The sequence below is a fragment of the Pseudochaenichthys georgianus genome, chromosome 1, assembly GCF_902827115.2.
Source record: "Pseudochaenichthys georgianus chromosome 1, fPseGeo1.2, whole genome shotgun sequence".
Taxonomy (NCBI): Eukaryota; Metazoa; Chordata; class Actinopteri; order Perciformes; family Channichthyidae; genus Pseudochaenichthys; species Pseudochaenichthys georgianus.
In genome coordinates, this window is record NC_047503.1 from 15,721,063 (window position 1) to 15,732,742 (window position 11,680).

The following is an 11,680-nucleotide window of genomic DNA, read 5'->3' on the forward strand; positions in this document are numbered from 1 at the left end:
CTGTTGGCCGGAGGTGGTATAACAGGTCAAAGAAAGAAAAGTACAGGGCACAGAAGAAAAAAGCCAGTGGAACACGAAGATTATTTCACATCATTTTAAATTTATTTATTTTCCAGTCACCACAGTCATATACAAATGCTTCATAATAAAGAAAAACAGTACTTATTCCAAAGACATAAACTTTATTTTTAGTAATATAGTACCGACACCCATCATCCAAAATATGTTATAAAACTAATTCACAGTTTCGAGTGACCTTTTTTGTTAGATGAAGATTTACTCAAAACCAATGACAGCAATAATTATGCAAGTAAAACATATGTTTGTCTTAGAATAGTGTTTATCACAGCCCTTGGGTAAACTTAACTTGAATCCATTAATTTGTATATTTCAAGATACAAGATTTAGTTGAAGTATCTTGAAATAAAAATATATAGTATATATATATATGCTCCTTTGGTACTTCAATGTATATATTTTTTCTTGTTTGTTTTGTTGCTATATATATATATATATATAAAATTTAAAAAGAAAAATGTGACAGTGATGGTAAAATGAACATGATTACAGTTTGAAATGTAGTCGTTTTTTGCATTAATATACAATCATTATTGATGATAAACAGTAGATGATGACAGACGATGCCCACACTGTTTTGTAAACACGCAAATTAGAAAAAGTAAGAAAACAGTAGTGTTAATACATTTAAAGTGCATACATTTCAGAAAGGTTGTTACAAACTCCAGTGGTTATAATAATGCAAGTCCTTCTCAGAAGGAAGAAATGACAGTACATGCAACAGATTAAAAACACCACAAATCATATTGTTTTAAAAATACTTGAACATTGCATCGTCTTAAGGGTTTTATAATAATCAGATTATCAACGAAAGAACACACAAAAACACACTACATTAATGTAAGCAGGTCCAGAGAAGCTCCGAAGTAGTGTTTTCATAATAAAAAAATAGAAGATATTAATTCAGTTTTCAAATCCAGTCCATCCAGTCTTGTTCTTTTTGGTCTGTATAAGCAGGTAGTGCGTCACACATGTGTGGAGGAGTCAGGAGGTGAGTGTGCCAGGAACACACTTTCATTGAAATTGTTGGAGAAGCTGGTGTGATAGCTGGGGCTGCGGGGCTGGGATTTGGACCCCGGGGATTTGATAGCCGAGAGCCTCTGGGCCTGGCACAGCTTTTGGATCAGGAAACGTTTGTCACGGCCCTCCTGGGATACAAAATGACACAGTTAGTAGTTCCAATTATGGTTATTACTCAAATTACAAACGGCGAGATAGAATAAACCAGAATGGTGAAATAGAATTAGAAAATGTATTTTGCAGAAAACCTACCACTACCAGCTGCTCCCTCAGTTGGTTAATAACTCTCTTGTGAGCTCCAGCTAGTGCAATCACATAAAACATGATCAAACTGTTGGGGGAAAACAGGAAGTTGATTAAACTTCAGCAATAAAGAGTAAAGAACACTTGTTACAACTGTTCAAATGCTGATGGAAACACGCACCATGTGACAACAAAGAAGGAGACAGCGAAGGCCTCTGATGAGAGAGCGAAGAGGAGGGTTTTGATTCCATGGGGTAGCTCGGATACTGTATTTGGCAGCACCTCCCAGGAGGTGGTGTAATTAACGAATGGTCCACAGGCCTGGGAAGAGTTTATTCTGTGCAACAAGGGAAGGGTAAATGAGGATGTATGCCAAACAAAATGGATGCAGCAATGAGCTGTGCTACCATTCTTTAGGTCAGTAAAATGCAGAAGAGATTAATGACAAATATCATGTCAACATGATTACATTTAAATGCACAAGTATACAAGAGAGAAGAATAGACATGATATAACGAAACAGACTGAAAGTGTGCTCTCAAATGTAATACAACAGTTATGTTTCAGAATTTCAGACACTTAAAAAAAACAGAAAAAACAAGAAACGCCACTTTCAATGCTTAGTCATCAGTGGCCTAAATGACCATGTGACAGGCTGCTGAAAAGCAATGTAAAAGGATGTTTTTTTAAACGACGGCTCTGCAATACGGAGAAAATCTAATATTAGTATATTTCTGATCGGATACCCCAATATCGATAGTGCAACGGTATTGTAGGGATGACTATTCGTTCTTTCAAAAAACATTTAGATTATAAGAGTTTTAATAAATATTCATTAGTAACATGAATATAATGGGTAAAAGCAAATAATTGAACAGCTAGAACAGTCCGTAAAGTTCAGAAAATGACCTCACTTTAGTGTAATGCAGCCATTATAACCTGGAAAAGTCACATATCTACGGAGCCCTATGGAGGGTTCATAGAGAGAAAAATAAATAAAACTAGGCCACGTTTTATTAATTTGTGCGCACGAGATGTAATTCGTGGCCTCAATTTAAATAAAACAAGGCCACGTTTTAATTATTCGCACGAGATACTTTCTTATGGTTAGACACATCGAACTGCCCGATTATTACGCCATATTATTGGTTTTATTAAGAAGATGTCCGGTCGCCAGGGCGCGCGCGCGTGTGTGTGTGTGTGTGTGTGTGTGTGTGTGTGTGTGTGTGTGTGTGTGTGTGTGTGTGTGTGTGTGTGTGTGTGTGTGTGTGTGTGTGCGTGTGCGTGCGTGCATTTGTTTTAAGAAGATATTATGATATCCGTTCTGGTGCACTCCGACAGCATTTAGCACTAGCCTACATCGAGATTAGGTTAAACGAACTTCTTTCACTTGGGAATACACATATTGAGTTCGCCAGATGTGTGTAAATTACTGTTCATGGTAATTTGAAAACATATGCCGGTGTCGGACACACACATACACCGAACACACACACCCACACAGAGCTGAGCTGAGCACAAACACACACACATCATGTAGCATTTCCATAGCAACAACAACTTCCTGTCAACAGCGTAAACTCGCCTTCAACATAAAAGCATCTAAATAAAAGAGGAAGTTAACCTAAATTACATTGAAGACATATACAACTGCAAACAAAGTAACAAAAACAATGTAATATCCTTTTCAGTTTCACAGAACACAAATTGGGTTATTTACACATCATGCACCCTGGTGACCGGATATCTCCTTCATAAAACGAGTAATAGGGGGAATAATCGGGCAGATCAATGTGTGTAGAGGTGTGTGTGTGCGTGGCTAAAACGTAGCAGCCTCGATCTCTATTCAGCTGTTCTAATGAAGGTAAACACAGTGAAGGTAAACACAGTGAAGGCGCTGCGTAAAAGACACAGCTCTCTGCGCGCAGATAGCAGATACTGTGAGAGTCGCGGACATGAATTCATAGATCAAAGCAGACTGGTTCACAGACTCTCCCGTTTTGCGAATCCGGTGCTTAAACAAATAGTTCTACACCTCTGGCCGAAATGTCCCTAAAATGAAGTCCAAGTTTGAAATATATCTCAAATAATGTATGCACTGCCATTTCCCACATAAACATAACAGTCTGCGATGAAACGGTTGTCTCCTGTGCGCTCCACTTCCTACTTGGTGCACCGGTTACTTTCTCGTGTGAACGAGAAAGTTAAAAAAAGTATCTTGTGCGCACGAGAAAGTATATCGTTTAAATTGAGGCCACGAATTACATCTCGTGCGCACAAATTAATAAAACGTGGCCTCGTTTTATTTATTTTTCTCTCTGTGAACCCTCCAGGGCTCCGTACATAGCTAATATTACAGTATTTAAAATATCACAGTCCAGCATATTGCCCACTTCACATCAAAATGCACCAGGGATTACACCAGAGCTAAACAGATTCACCAATTGGTTTAACCGAATATTTTTTGGTCTAGCTCAGTAAATCACACTAAAACACAGAATCTGTTGTTCACTACCAAGGTTTTCTGTGTAACAGCATTAGCTTCACTTCCCCTGTCTCTCCTCTGCTCGGCGTGGAGAGGGCCCACAGTTGGTGAAACACGAGAGTAGAGGACATTAATGATCGATGCAGCAGCGATCATTAATCTGTAGTTGATACACTGGTCAATAACAATGCATTACTCACTGTGCAACACTGAAAGAGACAGGCAGGCAGGCCAGAGCCAGGCCTATCAGCAGCACCACTAGGAAGAAGAAGTTGGAGCTGGAGGCTCGGAACGGACGTGTGGCTGGACGGCAGTTGTTCATCAAAGACACCTTCAAACAGGAATCATAAATGTCAGAAAACAATGGAAACTTCTAGAACTTCTGAATATGATCCATGGAATAAAGTAAGAAATATCACCTTTTTAATATAGAAGATAAAGAAGTATTTCATCGTGCAGATGGCAGGCAGCATCGGGCTGTAGAACGTGCCGATCCAGCAGATGGTCTGACCGTAGACGATCTCCAGCACGTTCTGAGGGATGGCAAACTCCTGCTGGCCAAACCACTTCGCCAGGCCGCAGTCACAGTGCTGCACTATCAGTCTGGGTAGCACAGGGCAACACATGGACAACGGGTTCAAAATTACTAAAGAAGAAAGGATGACAATGACTTCAACGTAAAAGTGTTCAAGACATTTGGAGGCCAAAGAATAAAATACACATATATTGTGCCAGCTGTGCAAATAAGACAACGTGGAAACAGAGTTGCACCGATTGACAGAATCCACAAGACTCCAACCAATCCGGACACAATCTTTTTCCAAATTTAAAAACAAACATCCTGAATTTTACCACATGACACACAATCCAAAAAATTCCAATCCTGTTAGCAGAGCTCAAAGAGAGCTGTATGGCAGCAGAATATTGATTTACCTGCTACAAGGTAGGAGCAGTGAGTGACCACACAGATATTTGGAGCATAATAACTGAACGCTGCTTCTCCATGTTTAGTTCTGACTCTGGGGACAGAAAGCTGACCAGTCCCTGAAGACCTGAGAGATCTGGATGGTTCATAATTTAGCAGTAGGTCAGAAATGTATTTTGGGCCTAAACCATTCAAAGCTTTATAAACCAGCAGCAGTATTTTGAAATCTATTCTTTGACACACAGGAAGCCAGTGTAAAGACTTCAGAACAGGAGTGATGTGATCCACTTTCTTAGTGTTAGTGAGGACTCGAGCAAATAACAGTTTTATTTAAAGGTGACTTGTCATGCTTTTCCGGTTATTGCCCGTCCCCTTGTGTGTTATGAAGGTTTTTATGCATGTAAACGGTCTGCAGAGTCAAAACCCTCAAAGTACACCCTGTAGAGAGTAAAACTCTAACACAGAAAATACCTCCCCAAAACGCCTCGTTGGAGATACGTCACTGTCCATTTGATTCTTCCGGGTACATCATGATGTCATGTCGTCCCCGTTAAGCCCCCGCTGATTGGTCCAAATGGACCAATCCACGGACTTCCTCACACACTCAGTGCAGGCAGCTCTGCTGATCTCTCCTCCCTGGCTGCAGGCTGATAACAGACAGTTGGGATCGTGGCGAAATTCTCTCTGCAGACCCTCACAGCGTTTATCAACCTTTTTCTTACTCAATATCAAGCCACACTTATTGTTTTTACTTCGGCTGTGACTTTGTGTGTGCTCAGGGTGAGTTTGGCTGTGTATCGCTAAACAAGGAAATCACACCTCCACGGAGCTTAGCGCGATTCACAACGTCCCGACTGGTCCCGACCAATCGGAGCACACTGGGCTCACAGGGAGGGGGGGGCAAGAGCTGCAACGAGCGAATACACATACTTTACAGAGATGCTGTATGCGAAACCAATGTGAGTTTGGAAAATTGCACAGTATAAATCTATTCTAGTAGACCTCAACAATGGAATTATGATCAGTGGAAATGGCCATGACATGTGACCTTTAAGAATCTATTAAGAGGATAAAGATGTTTTGTCTTTATTGATGAGGACTTACTTTCTGGGAAACTCCACAAAGACGGTGACTGCAAAAATGATGATGAAGTCAAAGATGGTGAGTTTGTACATCTCCTGTCCAATGCGGGTCTCCCAACACTGTGGACAGAAACAGAGGCACATATCAAGAAGATTGGAAGGAATCCTCTGAGACACATCCCAGTATCAGTTCAGTTTCAACCACCAAATAGAATGACTTTTTTATGATCACACATTATCACTGCACCCACTCACATTTAGATTGTACCCATCCTGGTATTAGGAAGGGATGGAAGCTACAATATATATGAAGTGCCCGAGGAGCAGTGTAGCAGTCAGGAGCCTTTGTTTAAGGGCACCTCTCTAGGTACAAGTCCATCCTCTGAACTTAGTACAATTGGAGCTTTGAACCTCAAGTTCTCAAGCAAAGTCTCAAGGGACAGAGCTAAATGATTGACCAAAGAATTACCAAATAAAGTGATCCCTTAGCAATCAAGAGCTTATGTAAATAGTAATATAAATTCAAATGTACTCTTAATAGCTTTAAAACCCCTTTGATAGTTGTAAAAATAACTTTGATCCACAGGTTTGAATGTCGACATAGAGATGCAAACGTGTTCTTTTCCCAAAGAGTCATTGTTCGTTGTGTTGGGATGAAGGGAAATGACTCACAGAGTAAAGCACGTGGTTATAGCCACACAGGCAGGGCTCCTTTCCACATGTAGTGATCTGAGACCAGAGAGAGAAGAGCAGAACCCCGATGCTGGTCAACCGCATGAAGACACACCTGGGGAGAAAGGAAAATGAAAGAATGACGGAACGTAGCTGAGTAAGTGTTTCACAATAGAAACATGTCCACACAGCTACAAATTCTTCCTAAATGCATCGCAATGAGTCAGTTTGAAAAGGAGACGTCACACACACACTCAGGAGGTGAACAAACTATTTTCCAAATCACCAAAGTGTTTCATTTTCCCCCAAGTTGAACACAATCCTGTCATTGTCATTACTCTAAGCATTGGATCCCCCTCTTTGCATCATCTTTTAAAGGCAAATATGCCACTTTAATATAGTGTTTGTCTCCTTATAAAATTACTTTTCAGGCAAATATCTCCATCAAGAGAAAGTAGATGAATGGAAGTCTGCAGTACCTCATGAGAGTGAAGCGGATCTCGAAGGCAGGCGAGTAGTCCTCGTAATTTATTATAGCCGAGAAGAGGAGAGGGGTGATGAAGTTAGCCAAGGTGATGACAATTGAGGGGAGATACTCATAGATGAGATCCACGATGAAATTATCCTGCAACCAAGGCCAAAAAATGATGTCAGATCAAAGATTTTATTTAAATGTCATCAACTTTTTTCTTGCAAATTTGAAAGAAGGAGCTTAGCTTTTACAAAATGCTTTAGATAACAAGGAGAAAAGAGAAAACAGTTAGTTAACAAATGTTTGAAGTGGTGGTCGGATTCCGTTACCTTTTTAGTATCCATCTGGACTTCCTGGGAGAAGATGGTGGCTAGGTAAATGCTGTAGAAGCAACCCATCAGCACACCGATGACGAAAAGGTTGAGGATGAGGCGGATGAGGTAAATCCGGCACCTCTCTTTGCGGGTTCGATCTGCTATTTTCTGTTTGATCCTCTCCTCCTCCAAATCTGTCTGAGGATAGAACAGAATAAGACATTTTAAAGGCTGGCAAATGGATAGATGGAATAAACATTTGCAACAATGTATTAATCAAACTAAACACACTATGTTATAAACTAAAAGCGTCTGCAGCAGCATCCATCCAAAGTTGAATATCAATTTGGTGAAAGGCACTCGACGATAAGACATCCTGAAGAGTCAGATATCTTAGTTGTACTTGTCAGTAGTTTATAGAATAAAATAAAAAAACATTCATTTTACTCAAACACATACCTATAAATAGTACAACCAGAGAAACTGATAATGCTGCAGTGGTCTCTTAAGTTTTTCTAGAGCTGTAGCTTCATACTTTGCCCACGCTATTCTATAATGCTATTTAGGTTTACATTGTACTCTAAGCAGGTCAACGTGATCACCGATGCCCTTATGTTATGTCTCAGTTCATGTTTAAAGGGGTCCGATTATGTTTGTTATTTTGTATTTTTCCCTTTCCTGTAGTGTGTGTAGGTTATCGTGCATGTAAATGGTCTGTAAAAGCTAAAATCCCTGTGTCCCCTTCAGAGGGAGTTTCTCTCCCACACACACTCAGCCCCTGCCTGAAACGCCTCCATTGGACTCCATTGTTTACTTCTGTAACATAGTAACTTCACTATGTAACACTCACGCTTTTATTTGCTAGCACTCCAACAAATTGTATGTGATAGGCTAAGGGGCGGGAGATCTATAAGCGGTTGACCAATCACAACAAAGCCGGCCAGCTGCACAATAATAAAACAAGTTCAACTAAAATGATGAACAGTTGGATGAATCACCCTGAGCTCGTAGAGCAGACTGCTTCTCTTGAGCCTCACTGCGTTCTCGTTGGTGATGCAGAAGTCCCAGCCGGCGAAAATCTTGTTGCAGAAACTCTGGAAACGATCCTCATCCTGAACCAGGTTACGTTTAAATCCTGTGGCAGACCTTGAAGAAAAGTAATCCAAAGTGAACATCACTTCCAGAGACTCAAACTAACTCCACATGTTTAATTATTTAATTTTCAGTACCTTTTAACAATCCAGATGAGACTGAAGAACAGGTAGGCTATGGTGACCAACAGGTAGGCCAGCGGCAAATTGTAAGTGGAATTAGAAAAGTGGATTTTGTCCGCTCTGTAGTAGCCGTAGAAAAGATAAGTCTGTTCCAGAAAGCCCTGTTGATAAAGCACAAAAGAAACGTGAGAAAACAACACATCCCTTTTCTCTCTTCCGGGGGACTTGTACATGTGAAGTGCAATGACTTACTCCTCCAGACAGCAGATCTGTAATGTGCTCATGAAAGATGACCAGCCCTCGCCGAGTGCTTCTGGGATACACACTGCACTCACTTTCTGTAGCAAAAAACAGTAAAGCATAAGACTAATGCCTGCCTTGTTTTAATCTAAACGTTGAAAGTGTCCTCTCACCTAAATTCAGGTTGTAGGTGATATTCGAAACGTTAGGAGCTATGATGATGGGTAACATGACGAAGCTGAACATGAGCACAAAGATGATCAAGTTGAGCATGACCAGGAAGCGCAGGAAGGAGAAGTACGACAGGATCCCTGTGCCGAACATCCCTGGGAGAACCAGTGGAGAGGATTCAATTATCAAAACAAAATTGGTCCATTTTCTGTGAGTGCAATAGTATGTTAACATCATGAGAGGAAATTAATAAAAGTCTAAGGACAATTCATCTGAGAGCTGCCAGAAGGATGTTTTTACAGTTTTCAATTTTATTTTGTTTCGAAAACATAATATTGCCCTGAGTATTTGGAAGGTGGTGTCAGCTGTGTTGGTTTTAAATCATCCTGTTGTTGTTGAATTCATCTCTAAAAGTCTGTCATTGAGTTTGAAACACATTCAAAACAGAGTTGATTTAAATCAGTTTGGATCAGATTCACCAGAACATCTATTAGGATAGTCACCCCGAGCTTTCTTAAGCTTTGGTCAGAAAGAAGCTGGTTTTATCCTTTGTTATTACGATATGGCTTTTAAATCTGCATGTAAGAATGAACTTTATGAAAGATGCAGATCCTGCATGTTCTGAATTTGTATCTTCTTAGTTGCACTAATTGTAAGTAGCTTTGGATAAAAGTGTCAGCTTGATGAAATGTAAGGTAATATGAGCTCCTATTTCATGCCTCACCCTCTATGAGGTGGATGTCGCCCCTCCAGAGCTTCAGGGAGCCCAGCCACTGGTGAACATCGTCCCTCAGCCTCCTCAGGTGCCGGCGGGTGCTGTGCTCCAACTGTTTCAAACTGCTGAGCTCTCGATCTTCCTCCAAGCGCTGTGTGCTAAAAGTGAAACACATTATTGCTATATAATACCCTTTAAACATAGCCAGTAAAATAAGAATGTAAACACTTTCAAAATAGCGTCATTCAAGACAGTGTATAGTGATATTTCTCCCACTTGTCTCTCCGTTTCTCGGCCATGGTCCTGGGGAGTTCCCTGATGGGTCTCTCCTCCGTCTGACTCTTCGGTTTCTCCTCACGCCTGCTGATGGTGCCCACGCCCCATTTCCCACTGCCAGAGGAGCCGATGCGCCCTCTGGAGCTGCTCCTTCGCTTGGTGCCAGCCGTGGACGACTTCCTGCGGTACAGCAGGGACTGGTAGCTGGGGAGCTGGTCCAACAGTGGGTTACTGCTGACCCTTCCACTACGATCAGTGTAGAACACTTGGAAAGGTGGACATAATATGATTGCAGAGTTATTACTTTTGATAATGGTTATGATATAAGGCTGCAAGATTTTGAAAATAAATATTCTTTCATCACTGGATTGAATTAAAATCATTTAGTGACTGACGCTGATTGCTTCAAGATAAAAAAACAATGCTGCAAAACATATTTGTGGGCATTATAAATCCATTGATAAAGCAGCAGTGTTACTAATATTGCTCAAAATCAGGATAGTCCCATTCGTCACAATAATGACCTATCCATGTCAACAGCAATGGGTAATCCCATGCCTTTAATGATACTTGAACCTTCCATAAGTACGTTTCTCGATGACAATAGTTATTAATACAAACATGATGTTACATGGAGGAGGTAGTTTGTGGATTCTTTATTTTTATTCTCTTACAATGTTATATTGTATCCATATAAACTTCAGTGGGATCGAATTTACCTGGGTTATGTGTCAGTGTAATCAATGCTGTGAAAAACTACTACTACTTCTATCAAATCACATGAGGATGTTATAATTTCGAAAGAAAATAAGAAATCTCCAAATGTTAGAAATGACAGGGTATCTATAAAACCAAATCAATGTTTGATTCAGTACAAGATTGTCAGTACTAGCTTATGCCTGTTTATAAGTGAAAACATTAATATTGAGACAAGGTGTTGCATTTTCTCCAGCAACTAACACTGCAGTTAGGTATTTTCCTCCCTTGTTGTGTTTATCCAGCTTCAGAGAATGCCTACCCAATAAGCAGACTCAGCAATAAATGAAAACAACGTAGTTTTGGTAAAGAGAGTCAGACGAAACCAAACAATACTTGAAAAGTCCATAACTTATTCCAAAAACCCTTTAACAAAACATCACCTAGCCTGTCATAGGTGTTGTGCCTGTTGTTAGCGATTATTTGACCTAAATTTGAGGCTAGCGTTACTAGCTTTGTAGCTAATGCTGCGGTATGTTTTAATAGACCCAGCTCACGTATCAGTAGGGATAGCTGCAGATACAAGTATAGCATTAACTTCCAGTTTACCTGAGTCGACCTCCATTGTTTCCTTCTCCGAATAAGAATAGCTATTTGTTGGATAATATTAGCAAACAATGAACCGAGCAGACTTAGTTTGTCAACTGGGAGTTGACTCCGTTGTCAGACTTCCCATAGACCACTTCCTGGATGTGGATACAGGAGCAGCCCGGAGCGCACTCACTGGAACCAGTGGGGCAAAAAGTACTCGGATACTTTAATTGAGTAAACGTAGAAATATTATGGTTTTAAATACTCCATTACGTAAAAGTCCTGAGGTCAACATTTTACAGTAGAAGTATTAGACGTATTATGAGTAGTAGGCCTACTCATTGTCCAGAATGGCTCTTTTAAAATGTTATATTATTACAGATTATTAACCTGTTTTTGTATCACTAACAAATACACATAATATGTTTTCCAATGTTGTAATTTGTCAATGTAGAACATATTTCGGATATTCTGAGTTTTGTGCTA

General features: G+C 40.3%; 1 protein-coding gene across 1 annotated transcript; it reads right to left on the reverse strand.

The window, feature by feature from the left end:
- Positions 1–80: 80 nt before the first annotated feature.
- On the reverse strand, positions 81–11,340 carry LOC117455104 (transmembrane channel-like protein 7). Its single transcript, XM_034094512.1, has 16 exons — positions 11,213–11,340; positions 9,908–10,172; positions 9,641–9,789; positions 8,919–9,071; positions 8,758–8,843; positions 8,521–8,666; positions 8,290–8,437; positions 7,307–7,489; positions 6,985–7,130; positions 6,506–6,620; positions 5,856–5,953; positions 4,246–4,429; positions 4,027–4,157; positions 1,523–1,678; positions 1,351–1,429; positions 81–1,226 (listed from the first exon to the last, which is right to left on the reverse strand). The coding sequence occupies exons 1-16, from the start codon at positions 11,226–11,228 to the stop codon at positions 1,044–1,046; spliced, it is 2,238 nt and encodes a 745-aa protein (XP_033950403.1). The 5' UTR covers positions 11,229–11,340; the 3' UTR covers positions 81–1,043.
- Between the last annotated feature and the right edge of the window lie 340 nt (positions 11,341–11,680).